Source organism: Pristiophorus japonicus, chromosome 23, assembly GCF_044704955.1.
Source record: "Pristiophorus japonicus isolate sPriJap1 chromosome 23, sPriJap1.hap1, whole genome shotgun sequence".
NCBI classification, from domain to species: domain Eukaryota; kingdom Metazoa; phylum Chordata; class Chondrichthyes; family Pristiophoridae; genus Pristiophorus; species Pristiophorus japonicus.
The window spans coordinates 10,846,503-10,869,559 of record NC_091999.1 but is presented as its reverse complement, the minus strand read 5'-3'; the positions used below and the strand labels follow the sequence as shown (position 1 = coordinate 10,869,559).

The window sequence follows — 23,057 nt, the reverse complement described above, 5'->3', positions numbered from 1 at the left end:
GCACTTTCTGTACTCCTCCAGTGTTTCTGCACTATTGAGCCGTCCGTATCTCCCATAAATGTTGCTTTTTCTATCCTACTCTATATGCCGCTTGACATCTTGGGTGCTCGTGATTTGTTAGTCCCACCTTTGTTCTTTAAGGGAACAAACTTACTCTGAACTCTCAGGATCTCCACCTTGAATGCCGCTCACTGCTCTAAGAAAGATTTACCTTCAAGTAGCTGTTTCCAGTCCACTTTGGCTTTCCCCCAGTTGAGAACTGTAATTCCTGCTCGACCTTTGTCCGATTGAATAACGACCATAAATATAACTGAATTATGATCAATGCACCAAAATGCTCTCCCACTGATATCCCTTCCACCTGCCCACTTCGTTCGTTAAAATTAAGTGCAGAACCTTCCTTCCTCGGCTCAAAAAAACTGTCCTCAATGCATTTTAGCAAATCTGCACTCTCTGTAATTGTCACATTTATTCTATCCCAGTTAATATTAGTGTAGTTGAAGTCCCAACTCTTACTGTCCGATAGTTTTTGCAGTTCTCCGAAATGTGACTTCACATTTGCTCTTCTATCTCTCTGTGACTATTTGCGGTTCTATGGTGCACTCCCAGCAGTGTGATCGCCCATTTTCGCTGTTAAATTCAGCCATTATGGACTTATTTGGTGATCCTTCTCGCATATCATCCCTCCTCACAGATGTAATTGTTTGTTCAAACTATGCTGCAACCCCTCCTCCTATTTATCGCCCTTTCTTTCCCGTCTGAAAATCCAGAACCAGAAATGTTGAGCTGACAAACCTGCCCTTCGTTCAGCCATGTATCAGTAATAGCTATAATGTCATAATCCCAGAGTGTCTATCTGTGCTTTCATCTCATCTGCATTATTTCGTGCACTCGTTGCTTTGACTATACATCCTTGAGCATAGGCAATCTCCGTTTATTTTCCAGCCTTTGTTTCCACTGCCTTTAAATTCACTTTCAAATTTGCTGCTATCCATTTCCAGCCGTGCTTAGCTCCATTCTGAATCTACTCTCAGGTTCCCATCCCCCTGCCAAGCATGTTTAACCCCTCTCCATCAGCACTAGCAACCCCCACCACCCTTGTGAGGACACTGTTCGTGGATCAATGAAGAGCCTGAGATTATGGAGTATAATGTGGGAAAATGTGAGTTTATCCACTTTGGCAGAAATTATAAACAAGCAAATTATTATTTAAATGGAGAAAATTACAAAATCATGCATTACAGAGGACATGGTGGTCCTTGTGCATAAAACATAAACAGTTAGTATGCAGATACAACAAATAATCTGGAAGGCAAATGGAACGCTGACATTTATTGCAAGTAGTTGGAGTATAAATGCAGAGAAGTCCAGCTACAACTGTACAGGTTATTGGTGAGGCCACACCTAGAGCACAACGTACAGTGTTGGTTTCCTTATTTCATGAGGGATATACTTGCATTGGAGGGAGTTTAGACAAAGTTCACGAGATTCCTGAGATGAAGGGTTGACTTATGAAGAAAGGTTGAGTAAGTAAGGCTTATACTCATTGGAGTTCAAATTAATGAGAGGTTAGCTTCTTGAAACATAGAAGATAACAAGGTAGATGCAGAGAGGATGTTTCCATTCATGCGGGAAACTCGAACTAGGGGACATAGTTTCAGAAAAATGTGTGGCCCATTTAAAACTGAGATGAGGAGGAATTTGTCCTCTCAGAGGGTTGTAAAGCTGTGGAATTCTCCGCTCCAGAAAGCCGTGGAGGCTGGGACATTAAATATATTTCAGGCGGGGATAGTCGGATTTTTGGACGATAATGGAGTAAAGCCTTATGGGGACAGGGAAGGAAAGTGGAGCTGAGCCCCTGCTTAAATCAGCCATATCTTTTGTATGGCGGAGCAGGCTCGAGGGGTCAAATGGCCTACTCCTGCTCATATTTATTATGTTCTTATGTTCTTATGAACCCTAGTTCCAAATACTCCAGGCAGGGAAACAACATCTCAGCAGCTGTCCTACCAAGCACTCTAAAAGTTTCAAGCATTACAATGAGATCACCTTCCATTCTTCTAAATGGCAGAGAATGTAGGCCGATTCCACGAAATCTCTGCTCAAAGAGACACCTTTTCTTTTCAGGAATAAATCTAGGGAACCTTCGTTGATTGTATGGAAAATACATCCTTCCTGTGATAAGAACAAAACTGAACACAGTACTCCTGGTGTAATCTCACCAAAAATCAATTTAATTGCAGCAAGGCTTCCTAACTCTTATCCTCTAATGCCGTGCAATAAACTTTAATATATCATTTGTCTTCAGAAGGGCTTGCTGGAACTGCATGTTAACTTTCTGTGATTTATGTGCGAATCCCATTTCATATCAAGATTCGTAAGCCTCTCACTTGACAAATAAAGCATATTTTAGGGTGTCGAGTTTCTGGAAGAATATGATCGGCCAAATGGCGTTCCTCATCCTCCACGACCTTGTTACCTTGCAATTTATTTGCTGCAGTGAAGCCGTAGGCAGATGCCGGAGCTCCCTCTGGTGGCGATGTGATCTAAGCAGCAAGTAACCAGGGAAAACAAGGAATTGTCGAATTACCGATGGATGTTGTTGTAACATTATGTCTCATTTTTCTTGCTATTCTTATTGCCATTATTATTGTACACTTTAATGCAGAAATACATTTACCCAGTGTTAATGGAACTTCAGCTTAAATCTTGTCTGTCTGTGTTCCCTTTATTTATTTTAATATCCAAGACACAACTGATGAAGATGCTCGGTCCAAACAACATGCAAACACACAGATTGCACAACTGATGAATCACGCCACATACAGAGGATGTAGACCCGTCTCATGATTCCTGCTTAATGAATAAATGTTTGGATCTTGCTGGAAGCTGCCATTTTAAATATGTCACTGACCTTCAGTTATATTTTATATATTATAACTGGGACTGTCAACGGAGCACATTGTTGTGTTGAAACAGGGATTCAGGAAAATTGGAATATGGCAGGGAGAAAGGGCGGTCGGACGAAAGAAAGAATCACACAGACAGACACGTTAGAATCATAAATTACGACATACAAGGGCGGCCATTCGACCCATCGTGCTGACAAAGAGTGATCCCGCCTATTCCCAATTTCCAGCATAGTGTATATAGCCCTGCAAGTCACGGCATTTTAAGTGAAAATCCAAGTTTGTCTCAAATGCGATGAGGGTTTCTGCTTTTACCACCCTTTCCAGCAGTGAGTTATAGACCCTCACCAAACTTTAAGTGAATTTGTTTTTCCTCATCTCCTCTCTAATCCTTCTACCAACGACTTTCTCACTATGCCCCCAGATTATTGAACCCTCTGCTGAGGGAAATAGATCTTTGCTATCAGCTGTATCTCGGACCCTCATAATTCTGTAAACCTCAATTAAATCTCCCTTCAGCCTCCTCTGTTCCAAAGAAAACAACCCCAGCCTCTCCAATTTTCCCATAACTAAAATGTTGCAGTCCTGGCAACATCATTTAGATCTCCTCTGTACGCTGTCTAGTGCAATAACATCTTTCCTGTGATGTGGTGACCAGATCTGTATGCAGTATTCAAGCTGTGGGTTAACTGTATACAGTTTTAGCTCTTTTCCTCTATGCATCAGCTAATAAAGGAAAACATTCCATATGCCGTTTTAAGTACCTTATCTGCCTGACCTGCACACTTTAATTAACTGTGGACCAACACTCCAAGGTCCCCCAGTTCCTCCACACCTCACGGTATCCTTACATTTGTTATGTATTCCAATGCCATGTTGCACCTCTCCGAAAGCATTACCTCACATTTCTCCTGAATGAGTTCCATTTTCCATTTTTCTGCCCAACTGACCAGCCCATCGATATATTCCTACATGTTTTCCACCTCATTGTCAAGCACACGGCAAATGTTGTAATATCTGCAAATTTCTTTATCATGCCCCCTTTTTCGGTATAATTCATTAATATATATTACAGATAGCAAGGACCGAGCACTGAGCCCCGTGGAGCCCTACTGGAACTAGCCTTACATGCGCAAAAACCCCCGTCAACTATTATAATTTGCGCCCTGCCACTGAGTCAACATTTTTATCCAATTTGCCACTGTCCCTTGGATCCGATGGGGCATTAATTTTTTGTTTAGACTGCCACGTGTCAAAATCCTTGCTAAAATTCATGCAGACGACAACAAACGCACTGTTTCATCGACCCTCCTTGTTACCTCTTTAAAACATTTTATCAATTTAGTCAGACACGACCTTCCCTTAACATCGCCGAAACAAAGAGAGAGGTGCAGACACCGAGAAAAACAGAGACAGGATGACAAACAGGCAGAGAAACTAATTGGTCCACAACTGATTGGTGCACTATTTTCGGTTCTGAGAGAATAACCAATCGTGTCCCTGGGAAACGCCCGACAGTCTCCCAATCAGTGAAGTCTGCGCCTGATCTACGTTTAATCCTTAACAAACGATTAGAATTCTGTATTTTCTGTCGAACTCGATACAATCCACCATGTGCTCCCCACGTTTCTTACTAATAATAATGTTCGTGTTGCCCGGTGAGTCTATGGTTAAGTGGCAAGTTTGTTTTCCATGGGTTATATTCACTCGCACAACGTTTGATACATTTTGTGATTTGTTACAGGAATCAATGGCAAAGATACCGTGCTCCAGAATCCGTCTCAAGTGACGGTTCAGGAAGGGCAGGACATAGTACTGAGCTGCAGTTACTCGACAGCTGGTTCAACTCTGTTCTGGTACGTCCAATATCCCGGGGAAGCTCCGAGATATTTACTGAAGAGATACAGCTCAGAAGGCGGAGACAAGTCTCCAGGTTTACAAAACAGGTTCTCTGCTGCTATGAACACAATAAATAAAACGGTACCTTTAAATATCGCCGGGACGCTTGTCTCCGATGCCGCCGTGTATTTCTGCGCCATGAAGCCCACACTGCAGCAGAGATATAACGGACCCCGTACAAAAACCTATACTGAGAATTCAAGTCAGTACTCACCAGAGAGCGCCCTCACACTGCTAAACAGAAGCGAAAATTTAGCCTCCACAGTGAGAGTCACAGGGGCCTTCTTAAAATGTTGACAAAACACAACTCTGAACAAGAACATGTGAAGTCCACTTGGAGAATTTTATTAATGGATTTACACTCGTATTTATACTAAAAATGTAAGTCACAAATCCATTTCTGTCGCCTTAATTTACCCTTTGTCCTTTGATGCTATTTCGGTACCTGCCTCCAGTATTGTGCATCCGTTAACACATCTCACCTGTTAGTTTCCCGGAACCAGTGATCGGGATCTGTACACAGGGTCGATTTGATAAGAGTATGATGCTGGTTCGGAGTCTGTTTATACGCAATAAACAGATTTCACAAGTCATGACTGTGCTCTTTAAAACAAGCCCCAAGCACAGAGTTCCCCCCAATCTCCACACTCAGGCCGCTTATGTTGAGCTCACCTTACTTTAGAGAGATGTTGGCAGCCGGCTGAGAGTTCGATACCCTTCAGTGCTGCTACTTTGGTAATTATTTAGCTTCGAGGCTGCGTCGGTTTCTTCCGATACGATTCCATGTAATAATTATCCAGAGATGTACATTCACAATCTAACTGCACCGAACCCACTGCTGACAATTGTTCACAGAAACAAAGTTACTGGATCTTTACAAAGTCCGCCTGTCAACGTCCAGAACCGGGGTCACAGTCTAAGGATAAAGGGTAAGCCATTTACGACCGAGATGACGAGAAACTGCTTCATTCAGAGAGTTGTGAGTATGTGGAATTCTCTACGACAGAAAGATGTTGAGGCCAGTTCTTTAGATATATTCAAGAGGGAGTTAGATGTGGCCCTTATGGCTAAAGAAATCAAGGGGTATGGAGAGAAAGCAGGACTCGGGTACTGAAGTGCATGTTCAGCCATGATCATATTGCATGATGGTGCAGGCTCGAAGGGCCGAATGGACTACTCCTGCACCTATTCTCTATGTTTCTTTGTTTCTATGTGAAGATTAGGCAGTAAAAGAACAGGAAGTTAACCAGCAGTGATCTAAACTTGCGCCTATTTGTATCAGTGCGTTAATTCTCCCATCTACCCAGCTGACCACCATATTAATATTTGTGGTTATAATTGCACCGAGACCCAGCACAAGCCCTTTGAATCAATCAGTTAACCTGTGTTGTTTAACATAATGCAACATTACGGTCCAACACAGTCGCCAGGATTATTCGCAACATGTCGCAGCGAATTTGAATTGAATGAGGCAGAGATTGAGAAGACGACAAGTAAATCGGGGCCTATTCCATTGCTCCACCCATTCACTGCAGCGGGCAGCCCCATTGTGATATCACTCAGGCTTCGATCGCTGTGCCACTGGTGTTTGCATCACGTAACTTTGCAATGACCACGTTTGATAATGGCGCCTTCTGCTGGCGTATTTTTTTCCCGAATGAGGGCATTAAGGGGACTTAGCGTTTGTTGATTATGTATAAAAACATATATGCCAGATATTTTTTTTAAACACCGTAGATTGGATCTGGTTAAACGCACTCATTATTTCTGAAGCTCTGCAATCGTTTCTTTTCCCTCCAACTCTGCTTATTCCCTGTCACTTGCTCAGTAAGCAGAAACAATTAGACCACAGACCTCTCGACCCCACCATCGCCGTGCAGCTGAGCGATTTTGCGCAGTTTGTGCAGTTAAACAAAGCCTTGAATTCACTCAATTTTGTTTCAGGAGCAGCAGTGCACAAGGCAGACATTTGCTGCTCTCCTTCTGACCCTCCTTTGTAAACCTTTGCTATTGCTTCTGCTGTTCCCTGTTTGGCATTGTTTGGATCAGGTCTGCAATCGGGCCCTATCTATATTTATGCATCGACAGAGGATTTCCCGGAAAATGAAAGACAGGGAAATCGACAGATAGTTATACAGGGAGAGAAAGAAAGGGGGAGACGGATAGAGAAAAATACAGAGACAGTGAGAAAAATGAGAGAGAGATGCGGAGGGAAATAGATGAAAGTACAGGAAGACAACTGTGGGTCAGATGATAAGATCAGTGGGAGAAGCAGTGGGAAAGAAAGGGAGAGGTAAACAGATGCAACAACACGGACTGTGAAACGGAGAGAAACTAATAAAGGGACAATGATAGGTTCAGAAAGAGAAAATGAGTGTGAAACAACTATAGAGACAGCGAGAGAAACAGATGTAGAGGCAGCAGGAGAAACAGATGTAGAAATTGTGAGAAACAGAGAGTGAAAGTGAGAGCAGCAGAGAGAGAGAGAGAGAGGGAGAGAGAAGCAATGTCTATGAATTCCAGTGAAAACAACAAATTACATAAATATGTACGGTAAAACGTGATATAGAAAATTGTTAATCCGGGAAATGGCTTAAATAATACAGTGGCATTAGGACAAGTACATCCAGGTTCAAACTAGTAAGAGGTAACTTTAGGACTGAGATGAAGAGAGTGGGGGTCGCACAGAGAGCGATCTTCACTTGAAATGGACAAAGTGACAAAGTCCAACATCAAGAAATTATTTTGTAACAAATAAAGGAAATTAGGGGGAGTGGGTTCAGCAATTATTATGGGTCGAACGGTGTTCCTCATCCACAAGTACCATGTGATTGTGCGATTAATCAGCAGCAGTTCACAGGCAAACACGTTGGGGGCGCTCTTTCTGGTGGCGATGTGAAGTTTATATTTATCTCTGCCTGAGAAATCTCTGAATTCTCAATTTGCTGATGGATGTTGTTGTTTGATGTTGTCATATTCTTCTTGTTTTATTATTATACAATATAATGCAGATATGTATATACACGGTGTTAATGACAACTTCAGTGTAAATCCTGGTGCTGTCCATTGTGCATTTGCAATGCCCAAGACATGACTCATGAATGAACCTCACTCAAAACAATATGAAAACATACCAATTCCAACTCTGAGGTACCGAACCACATACAGAAGATGCAGATTTGTATCATGTTTCACACCTGTCTAATATATTGTGGGATTTCTAAAGTATCCGCGGCCATTTCAAACATGTTCGTGATCCTCGGTTATCGCCTATTTCCGATTGTAACTGCATCTATTAATTGAGCATTTTGTTGTGTTGAAAAGAAAGATTGAGTCAAATAGGTTTCTACACGCGGTAGCTTTATGGAATACGATAGGGAGAGAGAGAGAGACAGAACTAACGACAGAGGGAGACAGACGAACAGACAGATAGACACAGAGACAAAAAGAGAGACAGAGACGCAGTGAAAGCCAGAGAGACAGAAAGGGAAACAGGCAGGGAAAGTAAGTGGTCGCCAACTAATAATGATTGGTGCAAATCTGTCGTCAGCTTTTAGAGACCAGCAAATCCTGTCAATGCGAAACACACCTCCGTTTCCCAATAATGAAGCATGCGCCGATCTGAATTCACTATTTAATATCACACTAGAAGTGTCAACATATTTAAAATATTCCGCTCTTTGCTGTCAAACTCGAAACTAGGCATCATGTGCTCTCCCTGGTTCCTTAGTGATAATAATGACCGTGCTGCCGGCGAGTCTATGATTTAACGGCCAGTGCGTGTTCCATGGGTTATATTCAATCCGGGACTTTTAACATATTATGCATTTTGTTACAGGAACGAGTGGTAAATATTCAGTGTCCCAGGATCCGCCTCATTTAATGGTACAGGAAGGGCAGACCATAATAATGAACTGTAGTTACTCGACAACATGCAAAGCCCCAACTCTCTTCTGGTACATCCAGTATCCCGTGAAAGCTCCAAGATACTTACTGAGGAGATATAGCTCGGGGATGGGAAATCACTCTCCAGATTTAATAGACAGGTTATTTGCTGTTTTCCGCAGAGACAACAAAATGGTTCCTTTAAATATCGCCGGAGCTCTTATCACCGACACCGCCGTGTATTTCTGTGCCATGGAGCCCACACTGCTGAGGAGATGCAGCGGATCCCGAACAAAAACGCACACTACGAGTTCCAGTTAGTGTTCACAAGAGAGCGCTCTTACACCAATAAACAATAATTCAACTTCCTGAATGAAAGCAAAAAACACAACACACAACACGCACAGGTCAGGTCGGCTTGTGCAATTATATTAGTTCGTGAATTCACCTCGTATTTATAATAAAATTAACTTTCGCAATCGTGTCTGTGGAGCATTTACTCACATTTTATACGTAGAAAAATATATCACTTTCATTTGTACAACACCATTCACGATGCCGGACATCCCAAAGCGTTTTACAGCCAATGAAATACATTTTCAAGCATAGTCACTGTTGTAATGTAGGAAACGCGGCATTCAATTAGCGCACAGCAAGCTCACAAAATAAGCATCCAGATAATGATAATAATCTGCTGTAGTGATGCTGGTTGAGGTATACATATTGGTCAGCACTCCAGGGATAACTCTCCTGCTCTTCTTCGAATAATGCCATGGGATATTTTACATCCACCTGAGAGAGCAGGCGGGGCCTCGGTTGAATATCTCATCCAAAAGAATTTTCCATGCCTGCCTGTAATAGTGTGGAGCCGTTTACACATCTCCATTGTAATTTTCACGCAGCCTTTGATCGCGGCTTGTACACAAGGCTTATTTGATCAATATGTTGCTGGGTCAGAGAGAGTTTATACATAATGAACAGAATTAGCAAGGCAGTGATTGTGCACTTTAAAACATGCCCCAAGCTCAGAGCTCCCCCAATGTCCATTTTCCTTCAGAATGTCTCTCCTGCTGCAATATGTTCTGTCACCTTTAACAACCTCGTGTTTCCCGGTTACACTATATAGAATGATGTCAGAAGAATGAGAGGGGACCTCATAGAAACATATAAAATTCTGACGGGGTTAGACAGGTTAGATGCAGGAAGAATGTTCCCAATGTTGGGGAAGTCCAGAACCAGGGGTCACAGTCTAAGGATAAGGGGTAAGCCATTTAGGACCGAGATGCGGAGGAACTTCTTCACCCAGAGAGTGGTGAACCTGTGGAATTCTCTACCACAGAAAGTTGTTGAGGCCAATTCATTAAATATATTCAAAAAGGAGTTAGATGAGGTCCTTACTGCTAGGGGGATCAAGGGGTATGGCGAGAAAGCAGGAATGGGGTACTGAAGTTGAATGTTCAGCCATGAACTCATTGAATGGCGGTGCAGGCTAGAAGGGCCGAATGGCCTACTCCTGCACCTATTTTCTATGTTTCTATGTTTCTATTCCCACCCCAGCCTCTGAAAGCGGAACCATTTCCCTGTCAGGGCAGTGACTGTGGCACAGCTTGGTTTATTTCCATTCACTGACAGCCAGCTCACCACCTACAGTCTCACGGTACCCTGGGGACACAAGGGAGTGACGTGATAGAATCCCGATATCTGACAGCAGATAACTGAGAGTTAGGATTAGAACGGGTTTTTTCAAATATCCAACACCATTTTTACAGAGTGGACGGCGACAATGCGTTTACTCAGCATTTGGATTGTTTGGGGACATTTCTCACCTGTAATTGTGGATCAAACGCTTTTAATCTGCTTATATTTCCAACAGGAGTCCCGCAGCAGTGTGGAGATCCCGGAATGTGGTGAGGCTGTTGGAGATTCCAGCGATAGGGAGAGGCGAGGCCATGGAGCGATTTGAAAACAAGGTTGAGAATTTTACAATCTAGGCGTTGTCGGACCAAGAGTTAATGCAGGTCAGTGAGCACAGGTGTGATGGGTGAAAGTCATCTGGAGGGAGTTAGGAGATGGGCTGACGAGTTTACAACGCGCTCAAGATTCCTGAGGGTGCAAGATGAGAAGTGGGCACGAAGTGAATTAAAATAGTCGAGTCGAGATATACCAAAAACACAGACGAGGGTTTCAGCAGAAAGTGAACTGAAGTAGTGGAATATTTAAAATGCTGTTACCCATTTAAAATATTCGATTCGTATTACCAGAAAGGGCATTGCAATAGATACTTCCTCACCTTTTGTTGCAGCTTCCTATCGAAGAGTTGCCCACTTTATCAGTATAAATTACTGCAAGGGGAAATAGAACATCTGGTCCAAGGGTTTTAGGTGTAGGTCTAATAGAGCACATGTCATACCGTCACCTCGTTATATTGTGGCTGTGTTGGGTAGAGATGGCTATGCCTTGTATCTGTTTGCACTAATGTTATGTTAATAAACGTTCTAACTCAGTGATGTATTCAAAGTTAACTTTTATTTCATGGAGATTCAGGCAGATTCGGTGCCACAGACTTAGACTGTGCTCCATGTGACTGAAGGGGTATTGTGAAAATAGACTGCCGCTAAACAACAAGGTCCAGTAACCCCGATCTGTACTAGTACAGACAGCGCACAAACCAGGTTGTGTGTTTTATGTTGTATCGAGAAAAAAGCGCAAATATAAGGCGGATTTTTCCAAGGCAAGATAGGAGGCCGAACAAACGAATGCAGAAATGCATTTCTTTCAAATTATAAAAGCGGAGGGTGTCGTAATATTAGTTAAGCAGCAATCACAGTGGCGATGAGGGGGTCATATGTTAGAAGGATCATCAAATGAGGCCATATGGGTTCAACTGAAAAAAAAGTGGGCCAATCACACATGCTGGGAGTGTACTATAAACTCCCAAAACAGTCAGAAGGAGATAGAAGAGCAAATATTTAGGCAAATTTCTAAGAAGTGCAAAAATAATAGGGCAGTTATAGTAGGAAATTTCAACTAGCCTAAAATTAACTGGGATAGAATTAGTGTGAGATGTATAGAAGGAGCAGAATTCTTAAAATACATTCAAGAGAAACTTTTTAGCCAGTATGTACCAAGCCCAACAAGAGGCGGCATTCTGGACTCCGTTTCAGGGAATAAAGCTGGGCAGGTGGAAGGGGTATCAGTGGAAGTGCGTTTTGATGGTTGTGATTATAATCAGTTAGATTTAGGGTATTTATGGAAAGGGACAAAAATTGACAAGAAATAAAGGTTTCCAATTGGAGAAAAGCCATTCTATCTAAGCTGAGATGTGATTTAGCTAAAGTGAAATGGATAAATCTACTTGATGGTACATCAGTGTCAAAGCGGTGGAAGGCATTCACGGAGGAGATAGTGAGGGTTCAGAACAAATATTGTGTCCTGAAAGAAAAAGGGTGGGAAAACAAATCTCGAGCCCCCTGGATGTCAAGGGGCACACAGGGTATAAAAAGGAACAAAAGGGAAATTTATGGTGGATATAGAGGGCTCAATACTGCAGAATCCCTGCAGGAATATAGAAAGTGCAAGAGTGAAATTAAAAAAGCAAAGAGAGGGCCTGGATAGATATAGGCAAGTAAAATCAAGGAAAACCCAAAGGAGCTTGATAAAAAATGTATTTATTTGTACTGTAGTTTATTTTGACAGACATGCATCTGTCAAGCTCCATCCCTCACCCACCCCCCACCCCCTCAACCCCCAACGTGGGGCATCTGTCAATCTTCACCACTGCACCCGTCCCCGAATCATTCACTCCACGTGGTGCGGAGATGCAGGACGGAAGGCCCGAGATTGCGGACCTGATCTCGGCGGGCGGCCGAAAGCTACGGAGGGGGGAACGAGAGGGCCGGCGAGTGGCGACGGGGGGCCGAACACGGCGGCGGCGCGCAGTGAAGCAGTGGGGGGCCGAAAGGCGGTGGAAGAGAGAGACAGACGGGTGGAGGGAGTGGAAGAGAGAGACTGGCGGGACCGAAAGAGACTGGGAGAGAGAGAGATAGAGATCGACTGGGGCAGAGCGAGAGACTGGGAGAAAGTGAGAGAGTGAGGCTGAGGGATAGAGAGAGAGATACTGGTGCGTGAAGGAGAGAGAGGCTGACGGGAGTGTGAGACATACTGTGGAGAGAGAGACGGGGAGAGAGAGAGGCTTGGGGAGAGAGAGACTGGAGGAGAGAGCGATTGAGAGAGATATTGGGGGAGGGAGAGCCACGCGTGCGGGGGAACTGGAGGAAAGAAAGGAAACTCAGGGAAGACGGATCATGTACTTCCAACCACCTACAAGGGACGTCGTTGGAGTGGATGGAATCCAGAATTCACGACATGGTCACTATTCACTTTATACCCAATAAACCTATTAACAATGCGTACACAATGCCTCATCTATGGTGGAGTCGGGGCGGCGGGAGGAATCGCTTGTGCTAGGGTAAAGCACATTGGCTGGGGGAAGGACACACTTGGACTGGGGTAAGGCACTTCGGCGAGTAGGCATGCACTTTGACTGGTGTCAGGCACTTTGGCTGGCCCTTGCTGTCTGCGAGGGAGCTCTGTCATCTGTCGCCTCAGGAAGTCAAATTGGATCGAGAAATTCTATCTGCCACGTGTCCACCCATTCCACCAGCCTGTCTATATCTTCTTAAAGTTCATCGCTGTCCTCCCCACTGTTCACTATATTTACAAATGTTGTGGCAGCTGCAAATTTTGAAATTATGGTTTGTACTCTCAAGTACAAGTTATTAATAAACATCAAGAAAAGCAGTTGTCCTATTACAGACCCTGATGAACACCACTATATACCCTCCTGCAGTCTGATAAACAGCCGTTCACAAAGGCTATCTGTTTCCTGTCATTTAATCAATGCCGCTGTTATATAAATCATGCAGCCAGTCCACATTTCTCTCGTCTGTCTGTGAAAGGAATTGATTTCCTCACCATAAAAAAGTATATTTTGCCGTGTCATATTTCACCCTGGAGGTAAATTTATTATGCCTCTGTTTCCACAGAGACCAGTAGAGTTTCTTCTTTCCTTTCCCGTGGTTCAATCCATCTTTCAATGATTTGTTTGATGAGAGGCGTCCTCCTCCTGCAATTCCCGGATTCGGTGTCCAATCTACTCAGAGATTCTCTCCACTCTTCAGAATACCCGCAGTCAGAAAGTACCAACAACACTGCGGCTCCTGGCTGAACGGAGGTTGGCATTTGTTTCGGTGAGTTAATAAATCGGCCATGGAGGGCTGAAAGAACAACTCCGCCCATGTACCTCAGACTGATGTGGGCGGGGCTTTCTCATCGGGCTCAGAGACTAAATGAAGCGCCATAAAACTGCAGGTCCCTCGTTAAACCTATGGCTTTTTCACACAGCTCACAGCCAGAGATCTTGGGACCGTGCGACCCATCACTGATCACCGGAATACTGCCCTCTACAAATCACTTCATCCTCTGCAGTGTTTCAGTCCGGCTCTGAGCTACAGTCTCCAAAAGCAGTCCAGGGCTACAATCTCCAGCTCCCCGTCATATGAACTATCCGTTATTGGCAGAACAGCGATGGGAATCCTGCTTGTTTTCGCCCTGTGTATCTGTTTCCCCCGTGAGTACCGTTCAGACAAATAGACATTGTGTGGATTTAATATAAAGCTGCTGTGTCCATCCGAATTGCAGACTTTATCTGGGTTTTAGCCCCGTTGTGTGGTTCGACTCAGATGATCCATTAAACACTCTCCATTTAATTTCCAGCTTCTTTCAGTCAGTCAGTGGTACAGACCCCGCCAGCGGTGACCAGGCAGGAGTGTCAGTCTCTCAGCATCACCTGCGTTTTTTATGGTGGATTTTTCGCTCGTCCTTTAACTCGTGGGGATTTCTTCAGACAAACCCAGACCGGGACAGAGAGGGAGCGGATCTCGAGTGACGAGCGATTTGTTATGCGGACGAATGAGGCTGAAAAGACATTTTGGCTGGAAATTAGAGATGTGCGAGTTGAAGACAGCGTCACCTATTACTGTAAAGCTCAGTACAAATATGATACACAGTTATAGGCCTTGGCTTCCCGCGATACAAAAACTCTCACTGCAGATTTTGACAGAAACCAGTGAAAATCGGGATTAAACACGGAGTTCCACCTCGCACCGTCTGCCCCACAGTCTAGTTTATAATCAGATTGGATTATTGCAGTTAACAGCTTGAGTTTTGTAAATGCTGAGTGTGTGCGGGCGGTGATGTCTTTCCCGGGATTGGTATCAATGAATTGTAATTTGAAATGACTGATCGCTGTTGCAAATCCAGAACACCAGATGGGATCCTGCTCCAACAGCTGGAACCGGGAACCGTCGAAACTGCTGCGTCCCTAATGTACGAACATCTCACCGATTACTGAGAGATTTTATGCTGATGTGAAACAGTGTGTTGACTGGAGCAACACAGTGGCAGAGACCTGAGCAAAAACCTATATACAATTAAAGCATGCATTCACCGGGCCCGGAACCTGAATTGTAGGTTTGACCATATTGTCGCTGTAATCTGGTTTAATTTCAGTGTAATTCCTGCTTTCGGTTATCTTTCTCTGATATTTTCTCCATTTATAATACGTGTCTCGCACCGGCCCATGTTCCTGGACTATTTTACGAGGAGGTCAGAATCTCACAAAGAACAGATTGAACCGACGGGGACTGTGGGGAACAAATTTTGATTATTGGTCATTGGATCATTATTGAGCAGCGCCTAATGTCTGGTGTTGTGTGGCCGGCAGATTGAGGTGTCGGTGGTTCTTATGTCGGAGTGACTGAGAGTGGTGTCACGGTGGTGGCCTATTATGATACTGTGGATGGATCCGGAACTGTAGTGACTGTCACAGCCGGTAAGTAACTCAAAACCAGGCCGTGTTACAGATTTTCCAGGTTAATATTCACCGTCACTTTAGTATTGTAATCAATATCACCTCAATTTCTTTCGAAGTAAAACAGAGCTGTTTCCTAATAGAGTGATTCGAATGCATTTTTCCGGGGTTAAATATGAACTGGGGTGGGGATCGGGTCCGGATATTGGAGGTGTAAGACCCCCCCTTCCACGCAGCTAGCGGGCTGCAGTGGTCGGACCCCCATCTGCATCATTGGTTTAACGGGGTCCTCAGGTTATCCAAGGAATGATCGAGATTCGTCTCTCTCTGATCCGCAGTTGCAGTAATTGAGCGCAGATTGTCGACACACTGGACTCCGCTCTCTGTGACTGAGTGAGCTAAAGCTCTCCCTGGGAGCCGTGGTGATAGGTGGGGTGGGGTTCGTGCACAGAGCTTTCTCATGGGCAGGAAATAGCTCTCAGAGTCGGGCAGTATGAATCAGGTAATGGAAGAGTGAAACCAACAATTCAGTGACCTGTCCAATACTTGCAGCGGCCAGGACATTAAATGCGGCGGCGGTGCTCTATCTGCAGCGGCCTGTCCGTTACATGTGGCGGCCAGTCCTATATCTGCTGCTGCAGGTTCAATACACGCACCGGCCCGACCGATATTAGCAGCGGCTGGTCCGATATGTGCAGCGAAAAGGAGAGAAATATTTGACTTCACTGGCCAGGCGGCTGTGTAGAGATAACGGTCTCTGGGCCGTTCAAATCACAACCCGACACCAGCGGAGTGAACTTTCCTGGAGGGACGGGCTGTGATTGGGCTCCAGCCCTTCTGTCCGCTTTGGAATTCTAACACCCCTGAAAGAAGACCGCAGCAGAATTCCGCACATTGCTCGAAATATTGAACAGGCGGGAGCTCTTTTCTTTGGAGAAGAAAAGAAAACGAGCAGAACTGAAATAGGTTATTAAAATTATGAAGGGTTCGATAGAATGCACGTGGAGAAACTGTTTCCATTAGGGGTGAGCCCAGGACAATGGGCCACAAATATAAGATAGTCACTAACAGAACAAATAAAGACATTAGGAAGAATTTATTTACACAGAGATGATTCAGAATGTGGAACTCGCTGCCCCATTTCGGAACTGGAGCAGTGGGTGGAGTCAATACGGTGCATACATGAGGCTGGGAGCTACGTGGATAGCACGTTTCAGGAGATGGTCACCCCGCAGCTTAAAGGGGTGCAGGTTGAGGGGAAGTGGGTGAACAGCAGATGTAATCAATGTGCTCGGCAGGTAGCGCAGGAATCCTCACATGAGTTCATCTAGCTTTTAAACCGATATTCACTTCTGAGTACCGGTAAGGACGATGGTGCCTGTGGGGAGTACAGCCAGAGCTAATTCGAAGGCACCATGGGTGGCTCAACTACACAATTGGGACGGACGAAGAACAAAAGAGCCCTAGTGATAGGGGATTCTATAGTTAGGGGAACAGAGAGGCGTTTCTGCGGCCGCAGACTTGACTCCCGAATGGTTTAGCGCCTCCCTCGTGCCAGGGTCAAGGATGTCACAGAACAGACGGAGGGCATCCTGCCGGGTATGCTAAACAGCGAGCGATCGAGGTACATATCGGGACTAATGGACATAGGTAAAATGAGGAATGAGGTCCTACAGTAAGAATTCAGGGATCTAGGAAGAAAATTAAATGGTAGGACTTCAAAGTTACTAATCTCCCGGTTATTATCGGTGCCATGTGCTGATGAGTACAAGCATAGAAGATTAAAGAGGATTAACACGTGTCTGGAACGTTGGTCTTGGAGGGAGGGCTTTAAATTCTTGAGGCATTGGGACCGCTTCTGGGGGGAGATAGAACTTTTACAAACCGCACGGTTTGCATCACAACAGAGCCGGGACGAATATCCCCGCGGGGAGTTTTGCTCGTGCAGTTGGGGCGAGTTTAAACTAGATTGGCATGGGAATGGAAACCTGAGAACGAATTCAAAAGGGAAGGAAGTAAATCAGAAATTGGATAGCAAGAATCCAGAAAGCGAATCTGTAAGACAGAGGTTACAGGGCTTAGTATGTAATAAGGAAGGAGGTCTTCCTGTGCTGAATGTTATATACTTTAATGCAAGGAGTATAGCTGTTATGTATTAATGCTTGGGGGTCATCACACACCACAGGGCATTGCGGTCGGAGGACATCGGGCTGTACCCTTAGTCACCTGTATAAAAGCTGGGTATCTTTATCACGCAGGCACAATTGAGCTGGAATAAAGATGGATCAGCTTGCACTTGAGTGAGTTTACATTAAGCTATCCTTGAGTCATTACAATAGCGAGTAAGGCGGATGAGCGAGGAGCAGAGGTAGACACATGGGGTATGACATTATATCCATTACAGAGATATGGCAGGAAGAGGGGCAGGTTTGGCAGATCAATATTCCTGGCTACAGGATTTTTAGACAAGATAGAGAGGGAGTAAAAAAGGGGGACGGGTTGTGGTACTGATTAAAGAAACTATTGCAGCGGTGAGGAGGGATACTATGTTAGAGGGATCATCAAATGAAGTCATATGGGTCGAATTGAAAAATAAAAAAGCTGCGATGACACTGCTGGGCTTGTATTATACACCCGCAAACAGTTGGAGAGAGATAGAGGAGGAAATATGTAAGCAAATTGCTATGAAGTCCAAAAACCTTAGGGTAGTAAAAGTAGGGGATTTTAACTGTCCAAATATTGATTGGAACAAATTTAGTGTGAAGGGTATAGAGGGTGCGGAATTCTTGAAATGCGTTGAAGAGGACATTTTTAGTCAGTATGTAGCAAGCCCAACACGAGAGGAGGCGGTCTTAGATTTAGTTTTGCGGAATGAAGCTGGGCAGGTTAAAAGTGTATTAGTGGGAGAGCACTAGGGTGCCACTGACCATAATACAGTCAAATTCAAGTTGGTTATAGATAAGGACAAGAATACGCCTGGAATAAATGTTCCGAATTGGGGTAAAGCAAATTTTTCTAAGTGAAGGACTGATTTGGCCATCGTAGACTGGAAACAGCTACTTGTGGAGAAATCAGTGTCGGAACAGTGGGAGGCATTCAAGGAGGAGATCAGGAAAGTTCAGGCCAAATATGTTCCCTGAAATAAAAAGGCTTGGAAAATTAATTCAAACCACCCCACCCCTCCCCCGCCGGATGTCTAGGGACTTACAGGGGAGGATTGAGAAAAAAAGGACGTGTATGTCATATACTAACGGCTAAATACTATAAAATCTTCAGAGGAATATAGAAAGTTAAGAGAAAAAAATAAAAAGTTATTAGGAAAGTTAAGAGAGAGTACAAGGAATTCTTGGGCAGTAAAATTAAGGAAAACCCTAAGATGTTCGATGAAGATATTAAGAGTAAGAGGGTAACTAGAGAAAGGGTATGGCCTTTTAGTGACCATGAGGGTAATCTTTGTGTGGAGGCGAAAGATGTTGGTCTGGTTCTTATTGAATACTTTGCTCTGCTTTCAGAAAGGAAAGGGACAATGCAGATACTGAAGTTGCATGTTCAGCCATGAACTCATTGAATGGCGGTGCAGGCTAGAAGTGCCGAATGGCCTACTCCTGCATCTATTTTCTATGTTTCTATGTTTCTATACTGAGATCAAGGAGGCGTGTGATATTCTGGATGAAATAAATATAGTGAGAGAGGAATTATTAAGTGGTTTAACAGTTTTGAAATTAGATAATTCCAGAGGACCAGATGAAATGCATCCCAGGCTGTTGAGCAAAGTAAAGGAGGAAATCGCAGAGGCCTTGACCATTTTTTCCACTCATCTTTGGATCTGGGCATAGTGCCGAAGGATTGGAGGATTGCTGATGTAGTACCCCTGTTCAAGAAGGAAAAAAGGGACAGGTCGATTCATTACAGGCCTGTCAGCCTAACCTCAGTGGTGGGAAAACTATTGTAAAAAATCTGAAAAACAGGATGAATCTTCATTTGGATTATTTAGGGAGAGTCAGCACGGAGTTGTTAAGGGAAGATCGTGTTTGACTAACCTGATTGAATTTTCTGAGAAGGTTATCAAGAGGATCGACGATGCTAGTGCCTTCAATCTAGTACATATGGACTGTGGAAAGGCTTTTGATAAGCTCCCACATGGCAGACTTGCCATGAAGGTTAACGCCCATGGGATACAGGGCAATGTAGCAAGTTGGATCCAAAACTGGCTTGGAGGTAGGAAGCAAAGGGTAATGATTGATGGATGTCTTTGTGACTGGAAGGATGTTTCCAGTGGGGTTTCGCAGGGCTCAGTACTGGTTCCCTAGCTTTTTGGTGAATATCAACGAATTAGATTTGAACATAGGGAGTATGATTAAGAAATTTGCAGACTACACTAAAATTGGCTGTGTGCTGATAATGAGGAGGAAAGTCATGGGCTACAGGAGGATATCAATCTACTGGTCAGGTGAGAAGAGTAGTGGCAAATGCAATTTAATTCAGAGACATGTGAGTTGACGAAGTTTCGGAGGGGTAACAAGGAAAGTGTATACACATTAGGCGATAGGTCACTTATTAGGTAGATGAACAAAGGGACCTTGCAGTGCTTGTCCACAGATCCGTGAATGCAGCAGGCCAGGCGGATAAGATCGTTAAGAAGACATATGGAATGCTTGCCTTTATTGGCCGAGGCATAGAATATAAGAGCAGTGAGGTTATGCTTAAATTGTAAAATACTCTGGTTCGGCCATTGCTGGAGTAATGTGTGCTGTTCTATTTGCCGTATTATAGGAAGGACGGATTGCAGTAGAGAGGGTGAAGAGATTTACTGGGATGCTGTCTGGAACCGAGAATCTTCGATATGAGGACAGATTGGATAGGCTGGATTAGTTCTCATTGGAACAGAGGAGGTTGAGATGAGACCTTATTGAGGTGTAGAAAATATTGAGGGGCCTAGACATAGTAGATAGTAAGGGCCTAATTCCATTGAGGGAGTTTTCTATAACGAGATGCATAGATTTAAGGGGGATGGTGGAAGATTTAGAGAGGATTCGAGGGGATGCTTCTTTACACAGATGGGTGTGGGGATCTGGAACTCGTTGCCTGGAAGAGTGGTGGATGCAAAAACACTCACAACCTTTAAGAGATGGTTGGATGGACACTTCAAGTGCCATAACCTGCAGGGTTACGGAACTAGAGCTGGTAATTGGGATTAGACTGGATGACCTTTTGTTGGACGACGCAGATATTATGGTAAGTACTGCAGTGAAAAGAATACCGCGAGCATGATCTCCTGGACTAGTTTCGATCGCCTGGATGTCCCCGAGAGAAAGTTTTTGCACATTTTTTCTCCCTGGGAATTTCTCTGGTTTTTGCCTCGCCCAGGAGATCACATGGCTCCGGTTGGGGTGGAGTGTAGAATGGTACAGTATAAGGGGTGTGGCAGTTGTGTGAGGCTGATTGGTTTGGCTGGGTGTTCTTTCCCTCTACGTCATTGTTCATTGGTTTATACATAACCTTTAGGGCTGCTGACCAAGGTCCATGCGGCTCTTTGTCGGCCTGTGCAGACACGATGGACCGAAATGGCCTACTTCTACACTGTAAATTTCTATGTTCCTATGTTTCTACATGGACAAGTTGGAGCAGAGAGCTTTGATGCAATTAAGGCGCGTCTTGGAAAACACATGATAAGAACGGAATGGATGAACATGGGTTTCACAGTGGGAAGGGGGAATTAGAGTGGGAGGAGCCTCGTGTGGAGTATAAACACCAAAACCGACTCGTTGAGTCGAATGGACTGTTCCTTTTCTGCAGATTCTGTACAATGTAAAACTCAGAGAAAACTCCACCCGGAGCAAGTCGGATTGACTCATCCAATGGGCGTCAGGAACAGCAATTGTCAGAGTGTTTGAAGAGCCAGTTTCCAGTGAATAACAGTAAAACCACTGCAGAAGCTGCACAGACTGAAACCAACCGATAACTGAGTCACTTTAGGACAAGTTCACAGGCTGGGAAGAAAACCACAAACAGCACAAAGTGAGCGACCCAGATGTGGAAATAAAATGAAACTAACTGGAAATAATTCAACTTAAATTTAAATGGCGTAATATTTGCCCAATTTACGGAAGAAAAGTGAAACAGAGTTAAAGGCAGGCAGGAGCTCCCGGTAAGAGTAAGGTTACATTGAACGCTTGGGCTTTGACCCACAAAATTTCAGTTTGGCTCAATCGGTGCTGATGAACCACACTGCTTCTTGATGGATTTGCTGTGCTCAGTGGAATAACGCAGCAGTGCTCCTATGGGTCAATCATCATTGTAAGTGAGGAGGAGAATTACAATGTTACCTCGGGTTTATCTTGCACCAAGAAAAATAGAAAGATAAAGTTACTAGCAATCATAACATCATGCAGCACAGAAGGAGGTCATTTCTTCTGCCGGCTCGTGAAGGTGCTGCCACTTGGTCCCAGCCCTTTGTTCATTCCCCATAGCGCTTCAAATGTTTTCTTTTGCAGTAGTGATCCAATTCCAGTTTGAAAGTAACAATTGAATATGGTTTCAGCACCTTTTCAGGCAGTGCATTCTAGTTCATAAAAACTTGCTGCTTAAAAAATGTTCTGAACTCCCCCTCTTATTCTTTCCACATTGAGAGTGAATAAATTTGCAGCAGGCTTCAAATGAAAATAGCATTACCGTGAGAGGCAGAATTTTTCTGTGATTGACCACAGTCCCCGGGTAAATAGCAGCCAAATAAATAACATTCTCCCATTTTTGCCCTCCAGCTTCCAGTTCCACGGTGTCCCAGAGTCCGCTTCTACAAACCTCTACTGTCGGTGACACCATTACTTTAAGCTGTGAATATTCAGGTGCCTGTCAGTACACCGTACACTGGTACTGTCAGTCCCCAGGGCAGCCTCCAAAATACCTGCTTCAGAGACACACTTCAGGAGAGGGGAATGAAGAAAACACTGCCGGTGGCCGAATTTCTGCTACGATCGATCCTGCCGAGAAAATCAGCCGGTTAAACATTGCAAAACTGCAACTGAGTGACTCCGCTGTGTATTACTGTGCACCGAGTCGGCGCACAGCACAGTGCTACACAGCACGGAGAGAGCCGTACAAAATCCTGATCATGGTCGGGATTGCAGATACGCAGTCATACAGAACATGAAAAGAGCGGTATTAAATCTGAACATGTTGGGGATTACAGGCACACAGTGACAAAGAGCACGCAGAGTTCAAAAACCTGGACATAGTGGGGATTACAGACACACAGTGGTACAGAGCAGGGAGAGAGCCACACTAAAACTTGATCATGATGGCGATTACAGATACGCAATGATATAGTCCATGGAGGGAACATGAGAACATAAGTAATTGGAGCAGGCATAGGCCATATGACCCCTCGAGTCTGCTCAGCCATTTAATACGATCATGGCTGATCCGATCATGGACTCAGGTCCACTTCCTTGCCCGGTTCCCCTAAACCCTTATTCCCTTATCTGTTAAGAGCA

The 23,057-nt window shown here is 44.3% G+C and overlaps 1 protein-coding gene across 1 annotated transcript; it reads left to right on the top strand.

The window, feature by feature from the left end:
- The first annotated feature begins 4,551 nt into the window (after positions 1 to 4,551).
- LOC139235725 (uncharacterized) lies at positions 4,552 to 22,714 on the top strand. Its single transcript, XM_070866764.1, has 6 exons — positions 4,552 to 4,567; positions 4,654 to 4,765; positions 5,556 to 5,737; positions 14,469 to 14,748; positions 15,527 to 15,585; positions 22,326 to 22,714. Exons 1-6 carry the CDS (start codon positions 4,552 to 4,554, stop codon positions 22,712 to 22,714), a joined length of 1,038 nt encoding a protein of 345 aa, XP_070722865.1.
- The last annotated feature ends 343 nt before the right edge of the window (positions 22,715 to 23,057 follow it).